Source organism: Brienomyrus brachyistius, chromosome 18, assembly GCF_023856365.1.
Source record: "Brienomyrus brachyistius isolate T26 chromosome 18, BBRACH_0.4, whole genome shotgun sequence".
Lineage (NCBI taxonomy): Eukaryota > Metazoa > Chordata > Actinopteri > Osteoglossiformes > Mormyridae > Brienomyrus > Brienomyrus brachyistius.
This window is the reverse complement of record NC_064550.1, coordinates 1359138-1374698: the sequence shown is the minus strand read 5'-3', so window position 1 is coordinate 1374698 and position 15561 is coordinate 1359138. Positions and strand designations below refer to the sequence as shown.

Sequence of the window (15561 nt, the reverse complement as noted above, 5' to 3'; positions counted from 1 at the left end):
GGGAAGGTTGTGTATCATTTTAATATTAAAGTTCTGCCACGTAATAGTACATCGCTAAATTATAGATCTGAATTCCCGAAGTGCATTGCTATTCCAGAAAAGGATGGCGCATTGATCCAACAAGCCGTTTTGGGGAGGGAGGGGGGTAACTATAATCACGTGTGGTACAAACAACCAATGGCAGCTAGAAAGACTTGTAGAAATAATTACCTGGCTTGATTGTTCAATGGGCAGATAAAAAAGTACACATACACTCCATATAATAATCGGATGCATGTAAAAGAGACGGGGAGGTTCGTCATGTCGACCACTGGTCCCATAAGTAATTATTATGTGGATTCCTTGATAAACCATGAAAACGACGAGGTCCTGGCGACTCGATTCTCCACTGCTGGATCGCTTCCCTCCGGCTCCCGTCCGACGCCCATAGTACCGGAGTGTGCCGATTTTCCTTCCTGCAGCTTTACCCCTAAACCTTCCGTTTTTACCACGTCTTGGGCCCCAGTTCACTCACAGTCCTCAGTGGTCTATCACCCATACACCCACCAGCCTCACTTAGGAACGGATTCCAGATATATACGCTCCTGGCTGGAGCCGGTCTCTGGTACCGTGTCCTTCCCAGGCTATCCAGCAAACAGCAGACACTACGGGCTGAAACCTGACGCCTTCCCGGAGCGCAGAGTCGGTGAATGCTTGGGATCCAATGGACGCGGATATTCGGATTATCTGTACAGCTCTTCTGCTGAAATTCGTGATAAGACGCAGCAGAACGTCCCTTCTCCGGAATCCGAGGTTCTGGCTCCAGACAAGCACAAAGACGACAAGTCCGAATTAGATCCAAGTAAGTTGAAGTTTACAGCATGGTATTGAAGCCGTGTTTCTTATATAATTGCTATTGCATTTGTTTGGAGGTTGACTGTCATTCTTCAAAAAAGAAATGATCTTCCTTAGTATCGTTTTTTAAAACGTTTAATTACTGCTGAAGTCCTTCCTGACACGGGGTTACTACTGAACGGGACAAATCACGGCTGTTTAAGGTTGTAAAGTAAGGAGACGGGTTATAAAAACTACGTACTCAAAAAAGGAGCAATTTAATGACAAGGTGGAGTTAGACAAATCGTCTTGTTTACTATATACAATATACTCATCTCTGTTTCTTTGTTTTGTTTCTTTTATATTTTGCAATATCTGTGTTATAGCTATATAATAATAATAATAATTATTATTATTATTATTACTCGCAGTCAGGGATAAAGCGTGGATTTATTAGGCCTAATTTATTTAAAATCTGCATTATCGACTGAATTTAAATGGTTACTGACAAAGAAATTAACAAGTATGATAAGGCAATAATAGGCCTACATTCCGTATTCAACTCTTTATGCCTAATATAGCAGATATACTTTTGTCAAGGGAGGAATATATATTTTATTACGTTGTATGAAGAATGGTATATTTGATAAAGTAACAGACTACTAAAATGACACCGTCACGTGTGCATGTTACGTCCATTAAATATGACTGTAATATTTTCTTAAATATACATCATGTTAACACAGAAAGAGCAAAACAATTCTCCAGAACACGACTTGGGAATTTAGGCAGTCAGTGTGTGATTTTCTGACTTCATGCAGAAAGCGAAAGGAGCTTCCGTCCGTTTATGGGCCTATAAAATGAAGGGGCGCATTCACAATTTTACGACAACATTCCTCTTAAGCACCCAGCGGTCTTAAAAAGCAAATCGCTCCAAATGATCAATTTATTCCAATTATATAAAAATACATACATAGACTGTATTTGACGACACATACATAAATGAACTATTAAAAGGGGAAATATTCTGTTAAGAGGCCCAGTCATGTATGTCATATCGCATCACTTCCCATATGACACGGTAAAATTTTCAGTAATTACTGTTCTTCAAAACAGTAAGTATTTTTGTTATTCGGTTTTCAGATAACCCCGTGGCGAACTGGATCCACGCGCGCTCCACACGGAAGAAGCGATGTCCTTACACCAAATATCAAACTTTGGAGCTTGAAAAGGAGTTCTTGTTCAATATGTACCTTACAAGGGACCGTCGATATGAGGTTGCCCGAGTCCTAAATCTGACGGAACGACAGGTTAAAATATGGTTCCAGAATCGACGGATGAAAATGAAGAAAATGAACAAAGAAAAGAGCGACAGCAAAGAACAGTAGTATGCAATTGGTCGACATAAATGGGAAACATAAACAAGAATTGGAATTCAGATTGAGCAATTTACCCTACAACTCCCAAGAAAACAGCACAGACAGAAAGCGTTAGGCCCGTTCATTTTGTGAAAATTAGTTTGATTTTTAGTTTGCGAAACATTTTATGATGTTTTATTATATTTTCTTTTTTTTTGGATACTGTCCATCATGCGACATTGTTTAATATTTAGTGTTCCTTAGAATAACACCACAGTTGTGTTGAGGCGATTAAGTACCTTGTACTTAAAAGGACAATGACTGAAATAGGCCTATTTACTAGTGAACAGCGAAAGTACTTGAATTTTTTTATTTTACTTTGTAACTTATGACTTTCTTCATATGTCAAAAAGATATCAACGTGTCTGTGTATGTATTTGTGTGGTACTATAATAGTTTTGATGTACTTATTCGTGTATTTTTACATTACTTCAAATCCGTAAAGTTATAACCTGTTGTAGAATGTAGCTACATTGAAATATATACAATATCACCTTGCACGTTTGATGGTCTTCCTTACAAAGCGTTAGCTGGTTTTCATGGCGTAGACCTAATTGAAAAACGAAAATTAAGGATAATATGATAGGCAAAGGTGTCCTAATTAAAATATACATATCTGGGACCTTTGAAGGTGGATGACTGTATGAGGGGGGAAACGTGGTGTATGCATTTTGGTAAGAATTTCATTAAGTTAACGACCACTCGTGGTTTTTACATTGAGGCAGCATGTATCTAAGAAAAAAACACGCCTACAATTTTTAATGAATTTCATATTTGCGATCGTCTTCTGAGCAGAGGTAATTGAAGTAGTTCATTCTGATCCGCTGTTAGTCACGTGGGACGGGTATCAGGAATTATTATTTTAATGGAATCTACGTAAGCGAAAAATCCAGAATAATATAGCTGCAGAAAGATGCACACATTAAGATTTTACCATTCATTTTATTGTATTGATACTGACAATGAATATTATTCATATTTCGGCTTACGTATTTTCAATGTATTCACGCTATTCAAGCCTGCTCATTGCTGCATTTAACCAACACTTCCCAAAACGGCATTTTTTAATTCTTAAGTTGTATGAAGTAATTATATATAAATATACAGATATACATTATATAGGCTGCACACAGACACATTAATATTGTCGCTAAAATACTCCGATTGCACCTACACTAAATACTACTTATATATAGGGGTAGTGTCGTAATTAAGAAAATAAAAACGAAAGAGTCGCTCCTTTGCATGCCTTAGGACTTAGGTGTTATGTGAAACAGTATGTCTAAGATAAAATAGCCCTTTGTGGTGGTAAACAAAACTGACAGGATACAGATCTTTTAAGGCGCAATCCAGTGCGATATTTCCGCAGCTCAGGACAAAAATGCAGGTTTTACAACCCTGGTTGGGCTCGCGGTGTTTGTTTCAAATGTAACCAAACAAAAGAGAGTCCTGCGAACCGGCTAGACGTCTGGCTTAAATTGCTTTATGGCTTTAATGGACGGCGATGGCCAACTGCTTCAAAGGGAGTTATTGAGATTGTTTTGTCTGTAGCCCCGCTAAAAATATCGGGAGTTTCAATGCACTTTCATTCTGAAAACGGTGTTCAGTGGGCTGCATACTTCCGTGGAGGAAAGAAGCAGTAAACTTGAAAGGCCATAATTACTCTTTGCGCGTTTAAAACCGCACAACCGGATGCAGTCGTGCAAGATAATTCTAAAGTGGGTTGTGTTAATTCAACAAAAGTCCGGCATAAATAATGTGAAACTATATGCCAAATAATGCGTAGAGCTTCCTAGATAATATTATTATTTTTATTTAAATGTATAAACTACACCAAGAAAGCTTGTAAATCGAAACAGCCATACCTCGATAAACAGTGCTGGGTGTGGAATCAGTTTCCATTGTTTTCATATCATTTCAGAATCCAAAACTCGCCAGCTAGATTTTTGCAGAAGCACTAGATGTCGCTATTGGCCCACAGATTTCAAACCGCTCTGTCTGCGTAGTTGAAATTCTTCCATAATTTACTTCTTTAATGTCTTTCGGGCATTTTACGGTGCATTTCGTCCATCCAACGAGTTTTCAAAATATATGTTGTTATATTGTTTTGACTACAGTTGTTCAGGTTGGTAATGTGCAACCACGTTATTTCTCGCGGTAGTGTAACTATAGTTTGATTTTGAATGTTTAGATTAGATTATTTATTTTGATAATTATTCAATACGTAAGACGTCATAAAGACTTCACTCAAAAAACCTAGGTCATAAGGTAGATTCAATAATATTGCAACTAAATATTATGTATAATACCGTTGTTGTTGTATTGTAAAATATAATTTTGCAAACGATTTAGTGTTCTTTATCCACGAGGCTCCTAATTATATATTTAATTCCAGTAAGTTCTGCCTAACTTTTATAGTGGATAAACCTCCAATAAACAATTATGCCAATATTCTAGCTCTAGAAATAAATATTATAGTATAAATTGTTTAGATAAAAAACGTATACACATATGATGTTTAAAACACTTTATTGGGCATACAGTCAGGATTTTGTTAATGCTAGATTATGCATTGTTTTAATATCCAACCTGGATCTCTATTGATGTCTATAAATTTTAGTGGGCCTTCTCTCGTATTTCTCGATGATGTGTAAAAAGCGTCAGTAACGCCAGAGAACTCATACGAGTCAGTTAGGCCGCGGCCTACATCAGGCTCAGCTAAATAAAACACGGGAACATTAACGTGTCAATTGAAATAACGTGGGATGTAATCTGTACTTTTATTAACTCCTCACTCCTGATTTATTACTTTTCGCACAACTGAACATACTCGGGTCAGCAACGGCAGGTGTACGGACGGTGCAGGACAGTGCATGTCTATGTTTTTACTCAGCTTCTGAAGTAAATTGACGTTAATTATTTTAAACCTGATTTTCGACTGCAATTTTTTATGCATTAATTCTTTGTGGGTGTATGTGTGTATTCAACGCCGTTCTTGAATTTTTATTAATGTCTTTTGCACATACTATAATTGCCGTGTTTTTCAAGGTAGATACCGTACTACACTAGTGTGCAAGAAGCCGGGGGGGGGGGGCAGATGAAGGTTGGTGTAGAGACGAGCGGAGGCGGGGGTCAATGTAGTGAAGAGTGGTTGGGTAGGGAGCAAAAAAAAAAAAAAAACTGAGCGCTTGTGACTCTGCCGCCGGAGCTAGCCAGCTCTGACCGTAACACACATCAACCCTGCACGCCGTGTGTCGGTTCTGAGACCGCAAACAGTGAATAAGGACACACGGGGAGGCTCGTGTGAGAGAAGAGAGAGAGTGAAAACAGGCAGTCTATTTGAGAAATCTGAGATTGTCTAAACAACCAGCGATTTGCCGTCTGGCTCCGGCTGATGTGTCTTTGGTGTGTGTGAAATTTGGGAAATAACTTTAAAATAAATTTACTACAGGAAAGAAATACCAGCCTCTTTTAATGCAAACAGAACATGAGTTCCTATTTTGTTAACCCTCTTTTCTCCAAGTACAAAGGCGGCGAAACGCTGGAGCCAACTTACTACGACTGCCGGTTCCCTCAAAGCGTCACCCGTGGCCACACACTGGTGTACGGACCCGGAACGCCAACACCGGCTTTTCAACACCCTCCCCATCACGTCCAGGATTTTTTCCACCACGGGACATCGGGAATCTCCAGCCCCGGATACCAACAGAATCCCTGTGCTTTAGCTTGCCACGGAGACGCCACGAAATTTTATGGATACGAAGCCCTTCCGAGGCAATCACTTTATGGAACCCAGCAAGAGGCGAGTTTAACGCAATACCCAGACTGTAAATCGTCTAATGGCAGTAACCCCGGAGAAGGACAAGGCCACTTAAATCAAAACTCGTCTCCCAGTCTCATGTTTCCTTGGATGAGACCCCACGGTTAGAATTCTTTTGTGTTATTGTTTTCTCCTGTCCATCTGTGTTGTGTGAGATAAAGACATACAGGCAAAATAGCGGCGGCGAAAAGAAAAGTAGTCATTGGGTCGTTTGTTAAATCTATTTAACCATATTTTGTTTGTTAAAAACACGTTGACCATTTGGAATTCAAATTTTGCTTTTCCGAATAAATAAAACACTATCGGAACTAAACATCGGTGATCTTTAGTCACCAGTAGCCTAAATTTCTATTTTAATTGGTGTTTCCATCCCGATCTCTTGCATCAGTTCCACAGTGGAAAGTGAGATCCATTCATCTGGCAACAGCGTGGTTTTCGGTATAGTTAGTCTGGGTTGTAGGGACACCCCTGCAAAGACAAAGGGGAAACGAGGCAGGGTAACATTAAATGGGTAACTGCATTTCAGGTTATGGTTAAATAAGAACACTTTAAATGCCTTATATTTTAAAAGCGTCCTTTTCTTATGCCTTTCTGGGCATTGCCAGTGTTTAGAGATAAAACACACGAAAGTGAAGCAATCGAAACCTGCCGATGGTCAAATCTAACAACTGTTTTCATAATGAGTGAAACTAGCCGCGTGGTTCTCATTTTAGACAGAATTCGTTTCTTTGTTTTCTAGCACATAAAGAGTACGGCCACGCGTTCTGCATAGAATATCTATATCAAACATCCGTTCATTCATCCCCTAGAAGGTCATCCTTGATGTAAGACGTGTAAGAAGCCCTTGTCGAGTTTAGGCTTGATAATTAAAGTCACTGTTAAATGAAACCGCCATTATATAAACACTCATTGAAAAAAAATCACTAAATTCCATATGACTGAGTAAAATTAAATCTCTCTACCAGATCGCTTTAAGTTTGCCTATAATCTCACAAAACCATAACAGTCAGCGTATAGCCAAAATATTCAATTAGACTGTTTTAAGCACTGCGTGCTTGCGCTTGTATGTTTACATTACACGTTAATTTTCTTGACGTATGCGTTTACATGTTCCTTGTTTATTGAAGCTGCAATTTGTCCATTTCATTCGTTAATAACTGTTTCCCTGTCGCTGTTGTTGAAAATTATAAGCGACCATTAAGTAGTGTGCTGCGGAACATACATTATAAGTTAATATGCATTTCACATAACCTGCTCATAAATACCATAATTATGTTTCACCTTACAATTGTAAACGCACAAATACGTCTTTCACTTTAAAGCACCTGGAAGGCGCAGCGGACGACAGACCTACAGTCGATATCAGACGTTGGAATTGGAGAAGGAGTTCCTTTTCAACCCTTACCTGACACGCAAACGACGGATTGAGGTGTCCCATGCCCTCGGCTTAACTGAAAGACAGGTAAAGATTTGGTTTCAGAATCGACGGATGAAATGGAAGAAGGAAAATAACAAGGATAAGTTTCCAGGCCAGAGAACAGAGGCCGAAGAGGATGCGAACGAGGACGGCGAAGTGGATGAAAGAGAAGAGAAGGAATCGGTAGAGGAAACAGAGACCAAGGAGTAATTTAATGGCCTTTTTACGACTATACGACTTCGAAAGAAAAAAAAACACCATGTGAATGGGACGATGAACAGGAAAGGCCGACGATATAAACTTTATGACTACAGTTTTATTGAGTCAATAAGTGAGAAAATCCTACAAACTGTCAAAAGCACTTCTTCCTCCTGGCCTGTCTTCATGATAGGAATCAACATGCAGTAGATGCAATAGAATAGCTCACCTGGTTTTGAAATAAAACCAACGTTTTCTGTTTAAGAAAATGCAAGAAAATATCTATGTTTTCTTTTTAAAATATATATGCATATATTCTGTTGGCGACAGAACGTTGGGCCGGTGAACGTCAGACGTGAATTATGAATATGACTTGCTTCTAAATCGGTTGGAGTGATGAAAATTTAAATAAATTAATTAAATATAATTACCTAAGCAGCACGAATTGTTGTAGCTAAATCACATGCTTAATTCTTAGAATCACTTAAGACCAAATAGAACTGGGCTAAGTTTCAAATTAGCATAAGATAGGAGAACCAAATTCTGAAACTAAATTCAAATCCAACATCTAAAATTTAAAATTTAGATATATTTGTGAAATGCATTAAATTAAACCCAGTTGACTGTCGAGTCTTATTTCTTTGCGGACAAGGCTTCATTCATTGTGATACTGTATAAAGTGATACGCATTAGTAAAGTCTTCTGTAAGCTCAAACACGTATTAGGTATTTTTTTCTTTAAGAGTTTAATTCGTGGTCGGTAGTGCTGGGGATGTCATTGTCATTTTTATTTTATATCTTATTTAAAGGGAAATACAATGGCCTGAAACAGCCTAAATATGCTACCTAACTGGGACAATTGCAATACATTTTTAAGAGAGCCATTTCAGAGTGTTTGTTTAATCTGTTAGTATGAAGCCCAATAGCTGCTCTGTAGGATCCCTGAGCAATAGATGAACGTGCGTTTTAACCCAGCTACCGTAAATCAACTGATATTGCGCAGGAGTTCCGTATATTGACGCCAATTGTATGCAATAAGAACAATAACAATAATATTAATAATAATAATAATAATAATAATAATAACAGTAGCATAACCAACAACAGCAACAATACAACAACAATAACAATAATAATATTAATAATAACAATAGCAACAACAATAATAATAATAACAGCACAACCAACAACAATAATAATCATAATAATAATAATAATAGAATGGGCTGCTTAAAAATGTTTCATTCCCCCCCCCCCCCCCCCCAACAACTTAAACTGCCTAATGATACCGCGCACATTGCTGTGTACATTATCATAAATACTACTTTGAATTTGGTGTGTCAGGTATTTCATTGTGACGATGTTCTAGGCTAGATTTCAGATTGCACTGATATAACCTGCAAGATAGTATTGGTATTTATAGCTGTTAATGTGCTTGTTTTTTAAGTTGTTTTTATTGTTTTGTGTTACTAAACGATTGTTGTTGCGACAACACTAATAAATAAATCACTTGCCATATTCCGTTGCATTCATTTCATTAAATGAACAATGATGTACATGGTAGATTAAGATTTTTCAGCCAGTATTTTCAAGGCGCGACACCACACTTACAGAAGCACGCAAGTACCAAAAAAGACAGCGGCACGGTAAAATTCGCAATGTTAGCCCTTCACCACAGTTATTTTTTTGTAATTGTCATTGGTTTTGTTTCTTATCACTCCAACTTTCTCTTTATCACTAATGAATAAATGAAAAAAATACAATGAAAGAATACCAAGAAAATGTTGTTTTTCTGAACACCGTATAAAAGATTCCGCTGAGTCGCCCACTTTATCCGGCCTACAGTAACTCATTCACAAAAATAAAAACTCAGACATAGTATTTAGGTTTGTTTGAAAAGAGCCTGAGATGCTTGGCGAATCCAGCATTTTGTTGAAACTGTCTGAGGTTCCCAAAAAAAGGTTTGTTGATCAAGCCTAATTCACATATGGGCGATATAACCACAGACTGAACAGGCAATTTCAAGTTGTAATTTGATGGAGAAAGTCGGTCAGTACGGCTTCACGTTCGCAAATACCGATGCCGTTTCATAGAAAATCAAGTCCACTAACAGCTCTTCCGATACCTATCGTGCCAATTGTACGAGTATTCATGTTTACAGGGTGTTTGTAAGAGTCCTGGGTATTCATCTTAGCAAAGTATATTGAAAGACTAATGTTTTAACACCTCCAAAGCTTTGACGTCAACTACACAAAGAACAGATTTGTTTTCAACCTTTGCCTATTGTTAAAAGGCGAGCAATAGCCATCATTTGGATCCACTTCTGCCTCAAGCAAATCATATCAAAAAGCGATTCTTGAGGTCTGTCCGTATTTTGCTATTACATGCTATGTACACCTGCTACAATGTAGTATAGTGCATTGCATTTAAAATACGACATTATAAATGTTATAATCCCAAAGTTACAACTTGTCTCCTTGATCTTCACTTAAATTGAGCATCAATTTAATGTTGTATCAACTTATTGATTGTGTTAAAAACTAAAAATATACAAACTGAAACAAATTATACTTTCGAAGCACATTAGTTGATGAAACAGCTGCATTATGTTTGTTAATTTAAAGTGATATTCAAAGTGCATTTCAAAATACGTTTCAGTAGCCTTAGATTGAAAATGAGGAAACATTAACGGTGCCGCTCACATATGGGTGGATGAGCCTCCCGGAGTCTGAAATTTTCGCCGAGTTAATACTTGACTTCCATGCATGCAGAAAAAGCATATTTCAGTTTTACTTGTGTCTTTAGTTATGTAAGTAAGTAATAACGTACCGCCAATGTTATGTCTGTAATAGCGTTACTTTTAAATCAAAACAGAATCCCAGGGAGCACACTCAATCTGTAACCAATCGCCCTACTGTAAATCGCTTTGTATTAAAAATTGAATTAAATGTAAAACCTTAAATGTAATTGAGCACTGATGAATTGGGATTATACGGGATAGTGCCCGTGATATGTTTTTTAGTCTTAATTGCCAAGACAAGTGATACTAAAACCAACCCCTGAATTTTATTTATAAATAATTCAGATAAAATCACATTAACAACATATACAAGACGTTCCGATGGGGGGGGTATGGCGGCTTTGTGAGTAGCACTGTTGCCTCACACCCCCAGGGTGTCAAATCCCACCTCTGCTGTAAATGTGGAGTTTGTATGCTCTCCTGTGTCACGTGAGTTTCCTCCTGCTGATTGGACCATGTGTGTGTATGTGCCATACCCAGGGTGTACCCCAGCCCCCAGCTCAGCGCTGCCTGAGAGGACCTACAGCCAATAACAATCAGCACCGGGCTTGGGGTCGGGGTACATCCAAGATGGGGTGCTAGTCCATAGCAAGGAATATCTATCTATCTATCTATCTATCTATCTATCTATCTATCTATCTATCTATCTATCTATCTATCTATCTATCTATCTATCTATCTATCTATCTATCTATTTACTTACTTACTTAATATGCCCTGATATGGACTGACATCCCATCCTGAATGTATCTCTTCCTTGTATTCTATGCTATGTGTGTAGGTTCACCACAATATACCAATGTAACAAAATAAATCACATACTGACATACTTAGAAATTATTTAGACTATAAGCAGGACTGTATGGATTACAGTCATATTATCTTTATAATCATAAAAACAGGAAACTTTCCTTTTCACTAAATTTACATACTTCTGTCTTGAGTCATTAAGATAATAATCATGTCAGAGGCTAGAAGCAGGAACAAATGGCCACGGTGGAATTTCCCAGTATAATAATAATAATAATAATAATAATAATACAGAAGTAACACAATTATTTATGAAGAGTGTTGATAATTGATTTTTTGTATAGGTTACAAATGAGTAATCATTCCCCCCCCCCCTGGCTGTATGAATAAAATATCAAATCTCATCACAGACTCTAAGATAATGTCAGAAATTTATCAGAAGACTTTCACTGTATTATTCCTAAATCATCCTAAAGTATCTCTGGCATTGAAGTTTTTAATCCTGAGGAATAAAGATTTTTTGGGATGGTCTTCTGTTTACAGTAGATTACAGTCTCCATATCAGACCACATTTTTACTAAATTTGGCCATTCTTCACCAAAAGCACAGTATAGGCTGTAGAAGTAATGCAGACTGTGGGGGGGGGGTTGACTTATTATGGTTTCGTTTAATAACCCGATACTATCTTCTGGGATGGTCCCTGTTGGGTCTCATGAAAATACAACTTCTTTCCCAATTTTGCTCTCCTTTAAGACATACTCATATATATAGGGTGATGCTTATGGTCTGAGCACAGGGTCAGCCCCTTATCCAGCAACCTTGGACCATTTCTGCAGGCCCAAGAGCCTTGATGAGGGACCCGACAGCCATGAGACAGTCATAGCAATGGGATTTGAACTGGAGACCTTGCGATCACAGAGACAGAGGCCTAACCTGCCTGAGCCACACAGCGCCCAGTGGACAGGCTGCATTTCAGGGGTTTTCCAGCCACATTTTTTAACTCAAGCACATGCATAATTTTGAATAAATTCGAGGCAGTCATACTTTAAGCAGCTTCAGAAAAATATATATGAAATTCTAGTGGTGATAACGGTATCAGCCATAACAAACAGCCATAACAAACAGCCATAACAAAAGCAACAATAATAACAATAATAATTGCTGTTGTTGCTATTGTTGTTGTTAGCATGTTGTTACTAATTTTTTTATTAGCTTTGTTATTTAATTGTTGAATAATAATATTATGGTGTTGATGGTGACGTTTTTATTTTGATTTCGAACATGTTGCTTGAATTGTTTGATTACCATAACCAAAAAATTGTTTTTCGTTAGTTTAAAAAAATGGTGAATGTAATTTAAAACGTGAACCATGCTAGTCTCTGTCTGTGTGTCACTATGAACGAGATTTTACTACAGATGTCCCGTCGGGGAAAGTGCTTTATTGGTAACATAGTAATAAAACGGGACTTTCTGTGTCTCTGACAATTGTCCGGAAGCATTTTCCAGCCTTCTGTCGTTCGGTATACTATCGCAAAGAGACCACGTTCCGCCATTACTTAAGTATACCAGCAGTAAAGTTTATTGGCGGTGTAAACTTCGCCGTCGCGTATCCGGATCTTTTTTTCCTATTATTTTCACAACGAACGCCTTGGGGCCGAAGTCTGCTGGAGTTCGTGCGGGTATTGTATATAATATAATATAATATAATATAATATAATATAATATAATATAATATAATATAATATAATATAATATAATATAATATAATATAATATAATATAATATAATATAATATAATATAATATAATATAATTTCTTGGATGAATGTGCCTATATGTTCAGTATCTGTTTAAATGACTATAGTCTAACTGCAAAACGTCTTATTAAATTAATTCGTAATTAATACAGATCTTGTTTAAATGTTGCCTCATTGATTTAGAAACAAGTTACGTAATAATGAAATTAGTAAAATTATGAAAAAATGCGTGATAATAATATCTGGAAAAAGTTATTATTTTCTCCCTGATGATACGGCATACAAAACTCGCGTAACTTTAAGATGTTTAACATTGTTTTCGTTTATAATATCCTAACTTCCTCTCACATTCACCATTTATTGGTTTACTAATGAATATGTCACCGGATTTATTTGTAATTTGCTTTTAGTGTGATCCTTCGCACGGAGTGACTTCGCTAGGTAGCGTAATTGACAGATGTCTAATGTGAAATTTGAATGTATGATTCACTGATGACATACTAACATTCATATTCACATGTCCATATTTTAGCAGTTTCTGTTGTGTTGCCTATTGCATTTCAGTGTATATTTGCGCTTGAGGGATATGCTGTTCCATTTAGAAGAGTGAGTTATATTTTTAATCATATTTTTTTCACATAACCTTTCTGACACTTAACCTACTCTTATCAACATTAAATAACATTAAATTTTGCGTTTTTAAACGAATGCCCTGTCCAACCTACTCAAACCACGAAAAAGACTCAATAAACGTTTGTAATATGTAATCTTACATCGTATAAAACGACTACTCGTCATATAAAAAATACATGTATTACCGTAGTGTTTGACAATCATGCGTCTACAATTTGGAATCAATTCTCTTCATAGTGTAGCAAATAGTGCAACAGAAAGAATGAAATAATTTTGAATTGTAATTCATTTGGACAAGAGAACTAAACCTCATTAAACTCGTTAAAAATGTAATGCAATTGTGCAGCAAAGGCACATTTGACCATCGTGACAATAACTAAGAGCATACGTGAAAAATTGTACCATGCAATATGTACATAAATCCATGTCCTCTGTATCCATGTCCTCTGTACATTTCAATATGACCGTACTTACGGCGGACTATAAGCATACCTACACATGCAGGCCGAGTTTTCGTTTAAAGATATTTTAAGGAAGCATTGTAGTTATTTAATGGTGATTCTATCCCAATGTTTTAAACAATGCAAATAACAATTTTGAAATAAAATAAAATAATAAATAATAAAAATCATTGAAAGTTAAAAGAAAGTACTTCAAATTTCCCTACCACATGTTGCCGCGAAATTCTGTTATGGGTGCGTGTGGCATGCGTGCATGAGACTGACGCTCGCGTTTTGTTGTCAGATATCTGCAATGCTGACTGATGCCATTCTCTTACAAACATTCTCCAGTATGGCTTATTTCTCACCCATAATGTCATGTGTACAAATGAAGTTTGAAGTTGAAATAATTACTGATTACTGGTTGTGACTTAATTGTTACCAACACGCTACAAAGTCTAATTAAACTAATTATACTATTAACAGCACCACTCTTGTAATTAGGTCTATTAGTTTTTGGTATCGAAATTTAAATATTAGGTAACCAACTGGGTGATGGTGGGGCAAATGTAAAAATCACCCTAATAACATAATTTTACTGTAGTTTTGTAGTAGGCTCATGCATTTTATTGGAGTTGCACCGTAAACATAATGTGTGCCAACGAAGATTCTCAAATAAAGACCGCAGAGAGAAAAAAAGAGGGAGATCGACATATAGAGGGAGAGAGACATTTGTGCGCAACACATTCTTAGTTGTTTGGGCGAAAATTTACAGCTAAGTAATAAAAGTTTACGACTGAGACTATTCCGCGATTGGCTGATGCGCGTCACATGCTCCAGCCTCCATGAACATGAACTTTATACTGTTGTCTTTCCTGTGGATCTCACGTTCTGTCAGGCTGCAGACCCAGCGGAAGCAAAGAAACTCGACTAAAAGGTTACGAAAGCCCTTATTTTTAATAGCATTTCTGTGTTATTTGGTGGTCAGGGATTTGCCGTGAGCGTTGTTCGTATTGGACCCTCTCTAGATTGCTACTCGGTTTCCAACATCCAGGAATAGCTTTATGACAGTTCTGCTTCGTATTCACCCCTAGAGGCGAAACTGCTTAGTCGTGTCTCACGTGGATCCGAAAGAGCAGCGGGTTGTAAATACTACTCTCTCGAATTATTTTTCCACGAACCCTTTGATTACCTGCTAGATAAAGGATGCCTTTATGCTTTATGAACCGCTGCACTTACCTTCACCACCACTGGCATTTCTGCTGGACCAGGAGAAGTGCGACAAGGGCTCGGCACAGAGACCGCGGGTAAGAAACGAATTCTTCCTTCCTCATTGGCTTGGATGTTTATCTAACAGACCGTGTCCATGAGAGGTCGGTTGCAGTCGGTTTTTTCAACTACTCCTCCCACCCCACCTTCCCGTTGTGTGTAATAGATTTTAAAAGATCTGTCAAAGATGGGACTCCATATGGTGTACAGGGAAAAACCTAAGTGATTCGAAGCGAATGAGTCAGATC

At 37.4% G+C, this 15561-nt stretch overlaps 3 protein-coding genes and 1 long non-coding RNA gene across 4 annotated transcripts in view; 3 read left to right on the top strand and 1 right to left on the bottom strand.

Moving 5' to 3' along the window:
* Positions 1-139: 139 nt before the first annotated feature.
* On the top strand, positions 140-2729 carry hoxc9a (homeobox C9a). Its single transcript, XM_048983341.1, has 2 exons — positions 140-841; positions 1957-2729. The coding sequence occupies exons 1-2, from the start codon at positions 271-273 to the stop codon at positions 2199-2201; spliced, it is 816 nt and encodes a 271-aa protein (XP_048839298.1). The 5' UTR covers positions 140-270; the 3' UTR covers positions 2202-2729.
* Positions 2730-5315: 2586 nt separating this feature from the next.
* On the bottom strand, positions 5316-15415 carry LOC125712848 (uncharacterized). Its single transcript, XR_007383406.1, has 3 exons — positions 15284-15415; positions 7457-7502; positions 5316-6519 (listed from the first exon to the last, which is right to left on the bottom strand). It is a non-coding gene; the product is annotated as an uncharacterized LOC125712848 (long non-coding RNA).
* Positions 5719-9418, top strand: hoxc8a (homeobox C8a). Its single transcript, XM_048983343.1, has 2 exons — positions 5719-6154; positions 7374-9418. The coding sequence occupies exons 1-2, from the start codon at positions 5719-5721 to the stop codon at positions 7676-7678; spliced, it is 741 nt and encodes a 246-aa protein (XP_048839300.1). The 3' UTR covers positions 7679-9418.
* Positions 15215-15561, top strand: part of hoxc4a (homeobox C4a) — a 52593-nt gene continuing 52246 nt past the window's right edge. Inside the window, exon 1 of the mRNA XM_048983340.1 lies at positions 15215-15351. The gene's annotated coding sequence lies outside the window, so the exon portion shown is untranslated. The remainder of the gene's footprint in view (positions 15352-15561) is intronic.

Excerpts from the sequence above, each read along its gene's own strand:
- hoxc9a (XM_048983341.1), top strand. The coding sequence starts at position 271 with ATGCATGTAAAAGAGACGGGGAGGTTCGTCATGTCGACCACTGGTCCC. Across the intron at positions 842-1,956 it reads CAAGTCCGAATTAGATCCAA|ATAACCCCGTGGCGAACTGG; the intron begins GTAAGTTGAAGT and ends TTCGGTTTTCAG.
- hoxc8a (XM_048983343.1), top strand. The coding sequence starts at position 5,719 with ATGAGTTCCTATTTTGTTAACCCTCTTTTCTCCAAGTACAAAGGCGGC. Across the intron at positions 6,155-7,373 it reads TCCTTGGATGAGACCCCACG|CACCTGGAAGGCGCAGCGGA; the intron begins GTTAGAATTCTT and ends TTCACTTTAAAG.